Genomic DNA, 18,039 nt, shown 5'->3' with positions numbered 1-18,039 from the left:
TAGGCAGGGCAGGATGGATATAGGTCTGTAACAGTTTGGGTCCAGGGTGTCTCCCCCTTTGAAGAGGGGGATGACTGCGGCAGCTTTCCAATCCTTGGGGATCTCAGACGATATGAAAGAGAGGTTGAACAGGCTGGTAATAGGGGTTGCAACAATGGCGGCGGTTGGTTTCAGAAATAGGGGGTCCAGATTGTCAAGCCCAGCTGATTTGTACGGGTCCAGGTTTTGCAGCTCTTTCAGAACATCTGCTATCTGGATTTGGGTAAAGGAGAACTTGGAGAGGCTTGGGCGAGGAGCTGCCGGGGGAGGAACTGTTGGCCGAGGTTGGAGTAGCCAGGCGGAAGGCATGGCCAGCCGTTGAGAAATGCTTATTGAAGTTTTCGATAATCATGGATTTATCGGTGGTGACCGTGTTACCTAGCCTCAGTGCAGTGGGCAGCTGGGAGGAGGTGCTCTTGTTCTCCATGGACTTCACAGTGTCCCAGAACTTTTTGGAGTTGGAGCTACAGGATGCAAACTTCTGCCTGAAGAAGCTGGCCTTAGCTTTCCTGACTGACTGCGTGTATTGGTTCCGGACTTCCCTGAACAGTTGCATATCACGGGGACTATTCGATGCTATTGCAGTCCGCCACAGGATGTTTTTGTGCTGGTCGAGGGCAGTCAGGTCTGGGGTTAACCAAGGACTGTATCTGTTCTTAGTTCTGCATTTTTTGAACGGAGCATGCTTATCTAAAATGGTGAGGAAGTTACTTTTAAAGAATGACCAGGCATCCTCAACTGACGGGATGAGGTCAATGTCCTTCCAGGTTACCCGGGCCAGGTCGATTAGAAAGGCCTGCTCACAGAAGTGTTTTAGGGAGCGTTTGACCGTGATGAGGGGTGGTCGTTTGACTGCGGCTCCGTAGCGGATACAGGCAATGAGGCAGTGATTGCTGAGATCCTGGTTGAAGACAGCGGAGGTGTATTTGGAGGGCCAGTTGGTCAGGATGACGTCTATGAGGGTGCCCTTGTTTACAGAGTTAGGGTTGTACCTGGTGGGTTCCTTGATGATTTGTGTGAGATTGAGGGCATCTAGCTTAGATTGTAGGACTGGCGGGGTGTTAAGTATATCCCAGTTTAGGTCACCTAACAGAACAAACTCTGAGGCTAGATGGGGGGCGATCAATTCACAAATGGGGTCCAGGGCACAGCTGGGAGCTGAGGGGGGTCGGTAGCAGGCGGCAACAGTGAGAGACTTATTTCTGTTGAGGGTAATTTTCAAAATTAGTAGTTCGAACTGTTTGGGTATGGACCTGGAAAGTATGACATTACTTTGCAGGCTATCTCTGCAGTAGACTGCAACTCCTCCCCCTTTGGCAGATCTATCTTGACGGAAGATGTTATAGTTGGGTATGGAAATCTCTGAATTTTTGGTGGCCTTCCTGAGCCAGGATTCAGACACAGCAAGGACATCAGGGTTAGCAGAGTGTGCTAGAGCAGTGAGTAAAACAAACTTAGGGAGGAGGCTTCTGATGTTGACATGCATGAAACCAAGGCTTTTACGATCACAGAAGTCAACAAATGAGGGTGCCTGGGGACATTAAACTCGGACAAAACAGAGATGCTTGTTCTAGGTCCCAAGAAACAAAGAGATCTTCTGTTGAATCTGACAATTAATCTTAATGGTTGTACAGTCGTCTCAAATAAAACTGTGAAGGACCTCGGCGTTACTCTGGACCCTGATCTCTCTTTTGAAGAACATATCAAGACCATTTCAAGGACATCTTTTTTCCATCTACGTAACATTGCAAAAATCAGAAACTTTCTGTCCAGAAATGATGCAGAAAAATTAATCCATGCTTTTGTCACTTCTAGGTTAGACTACTGCAATGCTCTATTTTCCGGCTACCCGGATAAAGCACTAAATAAACTTCAGTTAGTGCTAAATACGGCTGCTAGAATCCTGACTAGAACCAAAAAATTTGATCATATTACTCCAGTGCTAGCCTCTCTACACTGGCTTCCTGTCAAAGCAAGGGCTGATTTCAAGGTTTTACTGCTAACCTACAAAGCATTACATGGGCTTGCTCCTACCTATCTCTCTGATTTGGTCCTGCCGTACATACCTACACGTACGCTACGGTCACAAGACGCAGGCCTCCTAATTGTCCCTAGAATTTCTAAGCAAACAGCTGGAGGCAGGGCTTTCTCCTATAGAGCTCCATTTTTATGGAACGGTCTGCCTACCCATGTCAGAGACGCAAACTCGGTCTCAACCTTTAAGTCTTTACTGAAGACTCATCTCTTCAGTGGGTCATATGATTGAGTGTTGTCTGGCCCAGGAGTGGGAAGGTGAACGGAAAGGCTCTGGAGCAACGAACCGCCCTTGCTGTCTCTGCCTGGCCGGTTCCCCTCTTTCCACTGGGATTCTCTGCCTCTAACCCTATTACAGGGGCTGAGTCACTGGCTTACTGGGGCTCTCTCATGCCGTCCCTGGAGGGGGTGCGTCACCTGAGTGGGTTGATTCACTGTTGTGGTCATCCTGTCTGGGTTGGCGCCCCCCCTTTGGGTTGTGCCGTGGCGGAGATCTTTGTGGGCTATACTCAGCCTTGTCTCAGGATGGTAAGTTGGTGGTTGAAGATATCCCTCTAGTGGTGTGGGGGCTGTGCTTTGGCAAAGTGGGTGTGGTTATATCCTTCCTGTTTGGCCCTGTCCGGGGGTGTCCTCGGATGGGGCCACAGTGTCTCCTGACCCCTCCTGTCTCAGCCTCCAGTATTTATGCTGCAGTAGTTTGTGTCGGGGGCCTGGGGTCAGTTTGTTATATCTGGAGTACTTCTCCTGTCCTATTCGGTGTCCTGTGTGAATCTAAGTGTGCGTTCTCTAATTCTCTCCTCCTCTCTTTCTTTCTCTCTCTCGGAGGACCTGAGCCCTAGGACCATGCCCCAGGACTACCTGACATGATGACTCCTTGCTGTCCCCAGTCCACCTGGCCATGCTGCTGTTCCAGTTTCAACTGACCTGAGCCCTAGGACCATGCCCCAGGACTACCTGACATGATGACTCCTTGCTGTCCCCAGTCCACCTGGCCATGCTGCTGCTCCAGTTTCAACTTCCACCTGACTGTGCTGCTGCTCCAGTTTCAACTGTTCTGCCTTATTATTATTCGACCATGCTGGTCATTTATGAACATTTGAACATCTTGGCCATGTTCTGTTATAATCTCCACCCGGCACAGCCAGAAGAGGACTGGCCACCCCACATAGCCTGGTTCCTCTCTAGGTTTCTTCCTAGGTTTTGGCCTTTCTAGGGAGTTTTTCCTAGCCACCGTGCTTCTACACCTGCATTGCTTGCTGTTTGGGGTTTTAGGCTGGGTTTCTGTACAGCACTTTGAGATATCAGCTGATGTACGAAGGGCTATATAAATAAATTTGATTTGATTTGATTTGATTTGATTTGACATGCAGGGCCTGGGTTTACCTCCACATCACCTCCACATCGGAACAGAGAAGGAGTAGTATGAGGGTGCGGCTAAAGGCTATCAAAACTGGTAGAGCGTTGGGGACAGAGAATAAGAGGAGCAGGTTTCTGGGCATGGTAGAATATATTCAGGGCATAATGCGCAGACAGGGGTATGGTGGGGTGCGGGTACAGCGGAGGTAAGCCCAGGCACTGGGTGATGATGAGAGAGGTTGTATCTCTGGACATGCTGGTTGTAATGGGTGAGGTCACCGCATGTGTGGGAGGTGGGACAAAGGAGGTATCAGGGGTATGAAGAGTAGAACTAGGGGCTCCATTGTGAACTAAAACATTGATAACTAATGTGTTCTCATTCATTACCCAATCTAACGTGTTCTCATTCATTACCTAATGCAGTACGCCACAGGATGTTTTTGTGCCGGTCAAGGGCAGTCAGGTCTGGAGTGAACCAAGGGCTATATCTGTTGCTGTTTCTACATTTTTTGAATGGGGCATGCTTATTTAAGATTGTGAGGAAGGCACTTTTTTAAAGAATAACTAGGCATCCTCTACTGACAGAATGAGGTCAATATCCTTCCAGGATACCCGGGCCAGGTCGATTAGAAAGGCCTGCTGAAGTGTTTTAGGGAGGGTTTGACAGTGATGAGGGCTGGTCGTTGATGAGGCAGTGATCGCTTAGATCCTGGTTGAAGACATCAGAGGTGTATATGTAGGGCAGGTTGGTCAGGATAATATCTATGAGGGTGCCCATGTTTACAGATTTGGGGTTGAACCTGGTAGGTTCATTGATCATTTGTGTGAGATTGAGGGCATCTAGCTTAGATTGTAGGTCGTTCGGGGTGTTAAGCATGTCCCAGTTTAGGTCACCTAACAGTACGAGCTCTGAAGATAGATGGGGGGCAATCAATTCACATATGGTGTCCAGGGCACAGCTGGGGGCAGAGGGTGGTCTATAGCAAGCGGCAACAGTGAGAGACTTGTTTCTGAAAAGGTGGATCCAAAGAAGTAGAAGCTTGAATTGAAGCCACGTTGCTCTTATCATTGACAGATACTGTACAATTGTTGAGTTGACAACTCAAACATGTAAATAACTGTCCACACAGTAAGTAATGATCAAATCAAATCTAATGTAATTTGTCACATGCACCGAATACAACAGGTGTAGATCTTTAGTCATTACCAAATCTAATGTGTTCTCATTCATTACCAAATCGAATGTCTTCTCATTCATTACCAAATCGAATGTCTTCTCATTCATTACCAAATCTAACGTGTTCTCATTCATTACCAAATCTAATGTGTTCTCATTCATTACCAAATCTAATGTGTTCTCATACAGACCAAATCTAAATTGTTCCAAAATTGCTTTCCTTATGAATTTGTCAAATACCTGTCATGTACCGTGACCATCACTGCTTTCCTTATGATCTTGTCAAAAAATATATAATATAATATAGCCTATCAAATCAATTCACATTTTACTGGTCACATACACGTGGTTGGCAGATGTTAATGAGAGTGTAGCAAAATGCTTGTGCCATATAACCAATGTCATATACCCTATGTCATATAACCTATGTCATATACCCTATGTCATATAACCTATGTCATATACCGTATGTCATATACCCTATGTCATATAACCTATGTCATATAACCTATGTCATATACCCTAAGTCATATACCCTATGTCATATACCCTAAGTCATATACCCTATGTCATATAACCTATGTCATATACCCTATGTCATATACCCTATGTCATATACCATGTCATATACCCTATGTCATATAACCTATGTCATATAACCTATGTCATATACCCTAAGTCATATACCCTATGTCATATAACCTATGTCATATAACCTATGTCATATACCCTATGTCATATACCCTATGTCATATAAGTCATATACCCTATGTCATATAACCTATGTCATATAACCTATGTCATATACCCTATGTCATATACCATGTCATATACCCTATGTCATATAACCTATGTCATATACCCTATGTCATATAACCTATGTCATGTACCCTATGTCATATAACCTATGTCATATACCCTATGTCATATACCCTATGTCATATAACCTATGTCATATACCCTATGTCATATACAGTGCCATGCTAAAGTATTCACCCCCCTTGGCATTTTTCCTATTTTGTTGCATTACAACCTGTAATTTGAATAGATTTTTATTTGGATTTCATGTAATGGACATAAACAAAATAGTCCAAATTGGTGAAATGAAATGAAAAAAAATTCTTATTTCAAAAAATGCAAGAAAAATAACAACTGAAAAGTTGTGTGTGAATATGCAATGACCCCCCTTTGCTATGAAGTCCCTAAATAACATCTGGTGCCACCAATTACCTTCAGAAGTCACACCATTAGTTAAATAAAGTCCACCTGTGTGGAATCTAAGTGTCACATGATCTGTCACATGATCGCAGTATATTTATACACCTGTTCTGAAAGGCCCCAGAGTCTGCAACACCACTAAGCAAGGGGCTCCACCAAGCAAGGGGCACCATGAAGACCAAGGAGCTCTCCAAACAGGTCAGGGACAAAGTTGTGGACAAGTACAGATCAGGGTTGGGTTATAAAAAAATATCAGAAACTTTTAACATCCCACGGAGCACCATTATTAAAAAATTGAAAGAATATGGCACCACAACAAACCTGCCAAGAGAAGGCCACCCACCAAAACTCACGGACCAGGCAGGGAGGGCATTAATCAGAGAGGCAACAAAGAGACAAAATATAACCCTGAAGGAGCTGCAAAGCTCCACAGAGGAGATTGTAGTATCTGTCCATAGGTCCACAGAGCTGGGCTTTACGGAAGAAAAAAAGCCATTGTAATATAACCCATGTAATATAACCATGATATGGCCATAGTAAAGATTTAAACCCTTGTCACAATCTGCAACCATGGAGCTAGTCACCCAACACAGAGAGCAATTTGACCAGGCAATCAAATACACCTGATTTAGTTGCTTTGATTATCAGAATGTGCTTTTGAACTTCTGTTAAGGACGCTTCAATAAACAAGTGTTGGAACATGTCCAACTACGTCAACGATTTTAATTGGCTCATACAGAATTTGTTACAAGAAATCATTTACAGGCCACCTGGTGAGGTTAGCATAGGGCTAAATGTGTAAGCTTATGTGATGGGAACAGCTAACATGTAGCCTTTAATCGCGTAGCAACTACGTCAACTTAACCTTCAACTTCTAATGTCACATAATTAGTTAAATAAAGTCCACCTGTGTGCAATCTAAGTGTCACATGATCTGTCACATGATCTCAGTATATATACACCTGTTTCGCAAGTATGTGTTTAGATGATGGTTGTTGTTTTGTTTGGAAAGCACCTTGAGGATACCTGACAGTGTCAGAAACAAGTGTAGATGCCACCAGAACTCCACAACATTCTAATCTTCCATTCTAAACAAAGCCAGGCAGTCTCTACAATGGCTACAGCAAGCAAGCTTAGTGATGGGTCAAATGGAGGACAGCTAGATAGTCAGGGAAGTGTCTCACACTGTCATCTCCCTCAGGTGTAACAGCGTTCATTCATCCTATAAGAGACAGTCTGTCTGAAATGACACCCTACTCCCTAGTCATTTTATAGGGCACTACTTTTGACCAAGGCCCTATATGGGGAGGGTAGTATTTGTGACACAGCTCAGAAGGTGACCAGGGACAGTGTGACAATACACTAGGACCAGATGGGTCCAGGGGCTAGTATGAGTTTAATGTAATCACCGCCTACAATCCCTCAGGCATACAGGCAGGCAGACAGACAGACAGACAGACAGACAGACAGACAGACAGACAGACAGGCAGGCAGGCAGGCAGGCAGGCAGGCAGACAGGCAGACAGGCAGACAAGCAGAAAGACAGGCTGACAGACATCCAGACAAGCAGTCAGGTAGTCAGCCAGACAGATAGGCACCCATAAATGTAGATAGACACACAGACAGTTAGACAGATAGGCACCCATACAGGTAGATAGACACACAGACAGTTAGACAGACAGGCACACATACAGGCACGCAGGCAAACAGACAGACAAGCAGACAGACAGGCAGACAGAGAGACAGAAAGACAGGCAGATATACAGGCACTGTCATGCCCTAACCTTAGAGAGCTGTTTTATTTCTCTATTTGGTTAGGTCAGGGTGTGATTAGGGTGGGCATTCTATGTTTCCTATTTCTTGGTGTGTGGTTTCCAATCAGAGGCAGCTGTCTATCGTTGTCTCTGATTGAGAATCATACTTAGGCAGCCTTTTCCCCACCTGTGTTTTGTGTGTAGTTATTTTCTGTTTTTCACTTTGTTATTTTGTCCGAGTGTGTTTTGAGTAATAAAGAACTTACCACGCTGCGTTTTGGTCCTTCCGACGAGAGACGTTGCAGAACTACTCACCACCAAAGGACCCAAGCAGTGTGGTCAAAAGGACGAGTGGACATGGGAGGAGATCCTGGACGGAAAAGGACCCTGGGCGCAGGCTGGAGAGTATCGCCGTCCAAGGGAGGAGAAGCAGAAAGAAGGAACGGCGAAGAGACGAGGAACTAGAGGAACGGCAACGAGACCAGACGTCACGACAACAACGGGAGGCGAGAGGCAGCCCCCACACGGGGAGATTGTTGGGGTCAGGGTTTAGACCTGAGCCAACTCCCCGTGCTTACCGTGGGGAGCGTGTGACTGGTCAGGCACATTGTTATGCGGTGATGCACAAGGTGTCTCCAGTGAGCATTCACAGGCCGGTGCACTCTGTGCCAGCACCCCTCGTTTACCGGGCGGAAGTGGGCATCCAGCCAGGATGGGTTGTGCCAGCTCTAAGCTCGAGACCTCTAGTGCACCTCCACGGCCCAGTGTATCCTGTGCCTGTGACACACACCAGGCTTCCAGTGCATCTCCCCAGTCCGGTGAGTCCTGTTCCGGTTCCACGTAATGTACCAGGCCTCCAGTGTGTCTCCACAGCCTGATAAGCCCTGTGGCAGCTCCACGCACCAGGCCTCCAGTACGTCTCCTCAGTCCCGCGAGACCTGTTCCGGCTCCACGTACGAAGCCTCTAGTGATGATCCATGGCCCGGAGCCTCCAGTGATGATCCATGGCCCGGAGCCTCCAGTGATGATCCATGGCACGAAGCCTCCAGTGATGATCCATGGCACGAAGCCTCCAGTGATGATCCATGGCACAAAGCCTGTAGTGAAAATCCAGGGCAAGGAGCCTCCAGCAACGGTCCCCAGTCCAGAGACTTCAGCGACAGTCCCCAGTCCAGAGCCTCCAGCGACGGTCCCCAGTCCGTATCCTCCAGCAACGGTCCCCAGTCCAGAGCCTCCAGCGACGGTCCCCAGTCCAGAGCCTCCAGCGACGGTCCCCAGTCCGTATCCTCCAGCGACGGTCCCCAGTCCGGAGCCTCCAGCGACGGTCCCCAGTCCGGAGCCTCCAGCGACGGTCCCCTGTCCGGAGCCTCCAGAGATGGTCCCCAGTCCCCAGCTGCCACCGAGGGTAGATGCCCACCCGGACATTCCCCTATAGGTACTGTCACGCCCTGACCTTAGAGAGCCGTTTTATTTCTCTATTTGGTTAGGTCAGGGTGTGATTAGGGTGGGTATTCTATGTTTCCTATTTCTTTGTTTTTGGCAGAGTGTGGTTCCCAATCAGAGGCAGCTGTCTATCGTTGTCGTTATCGTTAAATATCAGTCAAAGAACTGAAAGATGAGTGACTGAATGTTGAATTTTCTTTACAATATCAATACGTTCAGCTGCTTCAAGTATTTGTCACAATGTTTTTGTATAGCCACTCCATGGCCCATCTGTCCATGAGAGTCAGAGATACACATACATTCTACCCTAATACAATCCTCTAGCAGCCTGGTGGTATAATTCAAGCCTGTAAGTATAATTCAAGCCTGCAGGTATATTTCAAGCCTGGTGGTATAATTCATGCCTGGTGGTATAATTCAAGCCTGGTGGTATAATTCAAGCCTGGTGGTATAATTCAAGCCTGGTGGTATAATTCAAGCCTGGTGGTATAATTCAAGCCTGGTGGTATAATTCAAGCCTGGTGGTATAATTCAAGCCTGGTGGTATAATTCAAGCCTGGTGGTATAATTCAAGCCTGCTGGTATAATTCAAGCCTGCTGGTATAATTCATGCCTTGTGGTATATTTCAAGCCTTCCTGTCTACGTCTCTATATTTCAAGCGTGGTGGTATAATTCATGCCTGGTGGTATAATTCAAGCCTCGTGGTATATTTCAAGCCTGCAGGTATATTTCAAGCCTGGTGGTATAATTCAAGCCTGCAGGTATATTTCAAGCCTGGTGGTATAATTCAAGCCTGCAGGTATATTTCAAGCCTGGTGGTATAATTCAAGCCTGGTGGTATAATTCAAGCCTGCAGGTATATTTCAAGCCTGGTGGTATAATTCAAGCCTGCAGGTATATTTCAAGCCTGGTGGTATAATTCAAGCCTGCAGGTATATTTCAAGCCTGGTGGTATAATTCAAGCCTGGTGGTATAATTCAAGCCTGCAGGTATATTTCAAGCCTGGTGGTATAATTCAAGCCTGCAGGTATATTTCAAGCCTGGTAAATGACCGTTTGTGTCACTAACAACCCAATGTATTTTTCTTGGATTTTCACCGTGTGGACCGAGAAGATCAGGTCAAGGTAATGTATTTTATTATCACCGCTGATGACTCCCAACTGGTCTGGCTGTCTGTGTGAGTGTTTGTATATGTGTTTATGTGTGTGTGTGCGTGGGTGTGTCTGTTTGTTTGTGTGTATGTGTGTTTTGTGTGTGTGTAAGCTTGACATTCTGCACAGGGACTCTACAGTGGGACGAGCAACGATGGTGGCATTGCAGATCTCGGTGTGAGTCGGGGACAACGCCTCTGGCTCTCAGAGAAAACCTTATGGACCACACATATTGTCCTGTTCCTTCCTGTCTATGTCTCTACAGTCACCACATGTCTTGTCCTGTTCCTTCCTGTCTACGTCTCTACAGTCACCACATGTCTTGTCCTGTTCCTTCCTGTCTACATCTCTACAGTCACCACACGTCTTGTCCTGTTCCTTCCTGTCTACATCTCTACGGTCACCACATGTCTTGTTGTCACGTTCTGACCATCGTTTATATGTGCTTTCCTTGTTTTAGTGTTGGTCAGGACGTGAGCTGGGTGGGCATTCTATGTTGTGTGTCTGGTTTGTCTATTTCTATGTTTGGTTCCCTCTATGTTTGGCCTTGTCTCTGATTGGGAACCATATTTAGGCAGCCATATTCTTTGAGTTTGTCGTGGGTGATTGTCCTTAGTGTCCTTGTTCCTGTCTATGTGTTAGTTTACACAAGTATAGGCTGTTTCGGTTTTCATTACGTTTATTGTTTTTGTAGTGTTTGTATTTAGATTCATGTTACGTTTGTTTATTAAATTATGGATCGCAATCTACACGCTGCATTTTGGTCTGACTCTCCTTCACACCTAGAAAACCGTTACACTTGTCCTGTTCCTTCCTGTCTACATCTCTACAGTCACCACACACACACCAGGGGACTCCTGTCAGCTATCGGCAGCAGGCCTACAAGGTAAAATATATATTTTTTGCTCTTTCAAATCATTTTGATAAAGTAACAGACATGGTGTCGAACAGGAAGATTGGAATGCTGTGAACCAAGAGGTTGTGAGTTAAAGTCCCAGATGAGGACATGTTGAATAATAACCACTGTATAAATGAAAATGCACAACATAATCATATATTTAAATGTTTCAAATAAGTTTTGTAAGTTGAAAACATTGTTTGTCAAAAGCACTGTGTGTTTCTAATTAGGTCAACAGCCTTTTTTTTTTAGGTGAAATGCCCAAATAATATTTTCTAGTTGAATGAACATAAGAGACAAGTTGAGCAAACACATCATTTTAAATTGACCAAATTTTAATCTACGTTTTGTCAAGTTGGATCTACATTTGTGCAAAACATGTTTTGTTCACATAACACTAGTTACTTAATAAAAAATAATTGAAACAACTTTTTTTCTTTTTTTTCCTACAGTTTTTCCTACAGTTTATATGGGCGATTCATGTCCACCTGATTTGTCCCCTTCTAAAATATATTTCACACCATAATTCCCCATTTATTCAATGACGTCATGTCATTTCGTTAAAATAAAACCTAATGGGGAACCATAAAATGTTGTATTGGATGTTCAAATTAAAATAGACAGATTGTAAATCCCAACTGTCTCGGTGCGTTCAGAATGGCCAACCTTAGTTCCACAGCTATTTCATCATCCAGGTCTGTTTGCAGTGAGCCATTCATATTTAGGACAGTCCTAATGATTATTCTAATGTTTTTCCTGTTCCTGATGGCTCTGAGAATCCCCTTTTCCCCGCAGAGATGAAACATCAATGCGCGCTACATCAATCGACTGTCAACCGAGTGGGCAGCACGCTTCTTCCCACTGGACAGAAAGCACACAACCCAAGGTGCGGGCCCACGGAAGCCCCGCGTTTTCAAACCCACTTCAAACGTGGAGAATTGCAGCGTTCTGTGAATTCAGAGAGAGATTAGAGAACGGATTGTGAGAAACCTTGATTAAAATGGAAAATTCTGAGGTACAACATGAATTCATCATGCCTACTATTGGCCTATATGTTTTCTTATTTTGCAATGCATATGGATGTATATGCATTAGTCTAATGGCCAGTTTATACTTGGTCTAACTACATGTGTGTAGACAATTATAACGCGACAATTGTCACTGGTCAAAAAAAGTTGACCGAAGTAACGTCCGATGTCGTTGTTACCGGAATGGCACAGCAACCAAATCCTCCCGTGACAAGATGATGCAGGACTTTAAAAAAATGATCCGATAGAATTATCTACTTTTATTTATTCACGGTGTGACCATAAGCTATTTTCTGTAAAGCTCACTATTACCTTGTAAATAATTATTAGGCTGTTTTTACATGTATTTTCCTGAAAAAAAATGAACAAAAAGTAGCTACATTTCAGACATTGTCATTTATACTCTGTCATTCATTATTTGAACTGGATAGCCTCTAGATAACTAGCTAGCAACTAACCAAAACATTGTTTACAAAATTGCTTTTAGTTGCCTGGCTTGCTAGGCTGATATTTCCTGAATTCATTTTGAGATGGATGGGTTTATCGGTGTTAAAATAGTGAAGGTATGCTATCTGGAGCACCGGGATGCTGATGCATTGCAGAAGCTGTCGTTTTGTGTTTATACTTTTTCTTCACGAAAAACGACAAGTTTGATGTCGGACGACAATAAAATGTTCAAGATGTCGCTACGAGTTTACAGACATGTCGATAGACAGGTAGCTTGCTGTATGTAAAGCACTGGGACTTAATGGATGGATACACAATGGTAAATCATTGATGATACAATAGATGTCCAAGTTTCCACTGTCTTCAAAGAAGCCTTTGCTGTAGATGTCCAGTGATTGAATCAACGGTATCATGGCAATACAAGAAACAATGTCGTCCACATTTAGCAAAGGGAACACGTGCAATTATACTGTATGACTATGGTTAATAACGATGGCTAGACAATCTGGACCCTTTCTTTCTAAAATTATCTCCCGAAATTGTTGCAACCCCTATTAGTTGCCTGTTCAACCACTCTTTCGTATCATCCGAGATCCCCAAAGATTGGAAAGCTGCCGTGGTCAGCTAGACCCAAACTAGACCCCAACTAGACCCACACTCTAGACCCAAACTGCTACAGACCAATATCTATCCTACCCCACCTTTCTAAGGTCTTCGAAAGCCAAGTTAACAAACAGATCACCGACCATTTAGAATCTCACCGTATTCATCGATCTGGCCAAGGCTTTCTACTCTGTCAATCACCACATTCTTATCGGCAGACTCAACAGCCTTGGTTTCTCAAATTACTGCCTCGCCTGGTTCACCAACTACTTCTCAGATAGAGTTCAGTGTGTCAAATCGGAGGTCCTGTTGTCTGGGCCTCTGGCAGTCTCTATGGGGGTGCCACAGGGTTCAATTCTCGGGCCGACTTTCTTCTCTGTATACATCAATGATGTCGCTTTTGCTGCTGGTGATTCTCTGTTCCACCTCTACACAGACGACACCATTCTGTATACTTCTGGCCCTTCTTTGGACACTGTGCTAACTAACCTCCAGATGAGCTTCAATGCCATACAACTCTCCTCCGTGGCCTCCAACTGCTCTTGAATGCAAGTAAAACTAAATGCATGCTCTTCAACCGATTGCTACCAGCTCCTGCCTGCCCGTCCAGCATCACTACTCTGGACGGTTCTGACCTAGAATATGTGGACAACTACAAAATACCTAGGTGTCTGGTTAGACTGCAAACTCTCCTTCCAGACCCACATTAAGCATCTCCAATCCAAAATTAAATCTAGAATCGTCTTCCTATTTTGCAACAAAGTATCCTTCGCTCATGCTGCCAAACATACCCTCGTAAAACTGACCATCCTACCGATCCTCGACTTCGGCGATGTCCTTTACAAAACAGCCTCCAACACTCTACTCAACAAATTGGATGCAGTCTATCACAGTGCCATCCGTTTAGTCACCAAATCCCCATATACTACCCACCACTGCGACCTGTATGCTCTCGTTGGCTGGCCCTCGCTTCATACTCGTCGCCCAACCCACTGTCTACAGGTCTCTGCTAGGTAAAGACCAGTCTTATCTCAGCTCACTTGTCACCATAGCAGCTGTTACGGTTTTCTTGCGGTGCAGGAGAGTTGGACCAAAATGCAGCGTGGTTAATACGATACATCTTTAATGAAGATGAAACACGAACAATACAAAAACAATAAACGTAACGTGAAAACCTAAACAGCCTAAACTGGTGCAAACTAACACAGAGACAGGAACAATCACCCACGAAACACTCAAAGAATATGGCTGCCTAAATATGGTTCCCAATCAGAGACAACGATAAACACCTGCCTCTGACTGAGAACCACTCCAGACAGCCATAGACTATGCTAGAAAACCCCACTAAGCCACAATCCCAATACTTACGAAAAACCCCAAGACGAAACACACCACATAAAAACCCATGTCACACCCTGGCCTGACCAAATAAATAAATAAAACACAAAATACTAAGACCAGGGTGTGACAGCAGCACCCATCTGTAGCACGCGCTCCATCAGGTATATCTCACTTGTCAGCCCCAAAGACAATTCCTCCATTGGCCGCCTTTCCATCCAGTTCTCTGCTGCCAATGTCTGGAACGAACTGCAAGAATCACTGAAGCTGGAGACTCTTACCTCCCTCACTAACTTCAAGCAGCAGCTGTCAGAGCAGCTCACAGATCATTGCACCTGTACATAGCCCATCTGTAAATAGCCCATCCAACTACCTCATCCCCATAATGTATTGATCTATTTATTTTGCTCCTTTGCACCCCAGTATCTCTACTTGCACATTCATTTTCTGTACATCTATCACTCCAGTGTTTAATTGATATATTGTAATTACTTTGCCACTATGGCCTATTTTATTGCCTTACCTCCCTTGTCTTACCTCATTTGCACTCACTATATATATACTTCTTTTTTTTTCTACTGTATTATTGACTGTATATTTGTTTTACTCCATGTGTAACTCTGTGTTGTTATATGTGTCAAACTGCTTTGCTTTATCTTGGCCAGGTCGCAGTTGCAAATGAGAACGTGTTCTCAACTAGCCTACCTGGTTAAATAAAGGTGAAATAAATAAATAAATAAATAACAACTATGGTTAATAACTATGGTTCATATCTATGGTTAATATATATGGTTAATATATATGGTTAATATCTATGGTTAATAACTATGGTTAATATATATGGTTAATATCTATGGTTAATATATATGGTTAATATCTATGGTTAATATCTATGGTTAATAACTGGTTATCTATGGTTAATATCTATGGTTAATATCTATGGTTAATATCTATGGTTAATATCTATGGTTAATATCTATGGTTAATATCTATGGTTAATATCTATGGTTAATATCTATGGTTAATAACTATTAACTAATAATCACTGGCTAATTAGAAACAGGTTTGCAAAATAACCAAGTGAAGGTTACTTGTAAAAGTTGAACGATCAAGTCAACATGTTACATGCGTCTGAATAATTTAAAATCCATCACAATAAATGGTGAATTAAATATTGGAGCTGTCTGTTCAGCATTTACCCACCAACCTATCGTTGGCGAAAGCGCATTCAATGTCCACATTTCCAGATGGATATTCTGTTTTGGCACAGTGAGTGAGAAAGGATTGGCAGAAACAGCTCGTTAGAGAAAAATAAGAAAGCCATGACAATAATATTCAATATTAACTTACTTGCTGTGACCACAAACATGTCGCTGGAGAAGAGCAACTGGACAGCACAGTTCACCAACACAAGCAGACGAGACATGGCTTGGCGTTTTATTCGTCCCAGATCTATAGACCAAAATGCATAAATGTCCGATCTTCTTCAAGTACCCAACTTTTCGGCAACTTAATGCCTGCTGCAATTTATAGCAAATTAGGACAACAATTCCTTTCACGAATCATCCCTATTATCCGAAGTGACCGTTGAAACCGAGTCCAATTACCCTATTCAGAGTAGGTTAACTACATTCAGATATGTGATAAAAGAGATCACATTAACAAACATTTTTGTCAACATGTCCCGGTACATTCATGTCAACAATAATCCAATATGTATTCGTTAACCATCCCTCGGATAGCAGAGACTCCTCACCTCCTCTCCTTTCTCAAACCGCCTTGTCCAAATGACGGCGTTCCGATGCCTTCGATCTTCTCCAAGGATTTATTTAAAAAAGACGCTTCCACAAAAATATAACGCTCATGCCATCTTCAAGTGTGATTCTCAATCTCCTAGGAGCTAGTCATGTATCATGTACAATGAATAGGCTACAGGTAACCTGTGATTAAGACAATGAGGGGGATGCGTTGAGACCTACAAGCATTTCGCTACACTCGCATTAACATCTGCTAACCATGTGTATGTGACAAATAAGATTTGATTTGATTTGATTTGACCTTCAGCACCTCGGACAGCGCTCCAGCAGCGCTATACGCTACAGACAGCACCTCGGACAGCGCTCCAGCAGCGCTATACGCTACAGACAGTACCTCGGAGAGCGCTCCAGCAGCGCTATACGCTACAGACAGCACCTCGGAGAGCGCTCCAGCAGCGCTATACGCTACAGACAGCACCTCGGACAGCGCTCCAGCAGCGCTATACGCTACAGACAGTACCTCGGAGAGCGCTCCAGCAGCGCTATACGCTACAGACAGCACCTCGGAGAGCGCTCCAGCAGCGCTATACGCTACAGACAGCACCTCGGCAGCAGGCAGCGCGCCTCAATCTAGTAAGCACTGCTTTCTGATCATTTATTCATGTTGATCTCTCTCTCTCTCAATTTCAATTTAAGGGGCTTTATTGGCAAAGCAAGTGAAAGACAATAAACAAAAGTGCAATAAACAGTACAGAATGAATAGTAAACATTGCACTCACATAAGTTCCAGAGGAAAAGAGACGTTTAAAATGTAATAATGTGTCTATGTAAAGTGTTGTAATGATGTGCAAATAGTTCAAGTACAAAATGGAAAATAAATCAACATAAACATAAATATGGGTTGTATTTACAATGGTGTTTGTTCTTCACTGGTTGCTCTTTTCTTGTGGCAACAGGTCACACATCTTGCTGCTGTGATGTCACACTGTGGTATTTCATCCAGCAGATATGGGAGTTTATCAACATTGGGTTTGTTTTTAAATTATTTGTGGGTCTGTGTAATCTGAGGGAAGTACAGTGTATTCAGAAAGCACTCAGGGTTACTCTGATTACTTCTGTAAATAAGGTATTTCTGTTATTCATTTTGTATACATTTGCAAATGTTACAAAAAAATCTGTTTTCGCTTTTGTCATTATGGGGTATTGTGTATAGATTGATGAGAAAAAATAAAATAATTTAATCAACTCTGTGGTTGACAGAACGTAGACGGATAGTGACAGCATGTCTCCTACGGTGTGCCCTTTAATAAGGGCGAAGACACAGACTGAAATAATAGACACACACTGAAATAATACAACTATCATAGTTATGTGTCACCGTGCTGCAGGTCCTCCACCGTAAAAACACTGTTACTAGCAATAGATCATCTACTTAACAGCTGTTGGAATTAGTTATTCGGTCAAAATACTGTAATCACAGGACTTCATGTGCAATTTTTGAGAGCATACGGGATCTGTCGAAGGGAGCGTTTTTTTCACAACAGATCCCCAATACCCTGTGGTCATCATATATTATGTACTAATACCTACCCAACAATAATACTAATCATGATCCTGCAATGGCAACAAGATGGTCTTTATGAGCAATATAGAAGGAGGGGGAGATACCGAGTCAGTTGTACAATTGACATGTGTCTTCCGCCCTCTGAATCAGAGAGGTGCGGGGGGGCTGACTTAATCGACATCCATGTTTTCGGCGCCCGAGGAACAGTGGGTTAACTGCCTTGTTCAGGGG

General features: G+C 43.9%; 1 protein-coding gene across 1 annotated transcript in view; it reads right to left on the bottom strand.

The window, feature by feature from the left end:
• Positions 1-16,481, bottom strand: part of LOC121846590 (fibronectin type III domain-containing protein 4-like) — a 69,615-nt gene extending 53,134 nt beyond the window's left edge. Inside the window, exon 1 of the mRNA XM_042322736.1 lies at positions 15,838-16,481. Within this exon, the coding sequence (XP_042178670.1) occupies positions 15,838-15,913 (76 nt within the window). The 5' untranslated portion in view covers positions 15,914-16,481. The remainder of the gene's footprint in view (positions 1-15,837) is intronic.
• Between the last annotated feature and the right edge of the window lie 1,558 nt (positions 16,482-18,039).

This window comes from Oncorhynchus tshawytscha, linkage group LG05 (assembly GCF_018296145.1).
Source record: "Oncorhynchus tshawytscha isolate Ot180627B linkage group LG05, Otsh_v2.0, whole genome shotgun sequence".
Lineage (NCBI taxonomy): Eukaryota > Metazoa > Chordata > Actinopteri > Salmoniformes > Salmonidae > Oncorhynchus > Oncorhynchus tshawytscha.
Note: the sequence above shows the minus strand (reverse complement) of the source record. Positions and strands in the feature narration are given on the sequence as shown.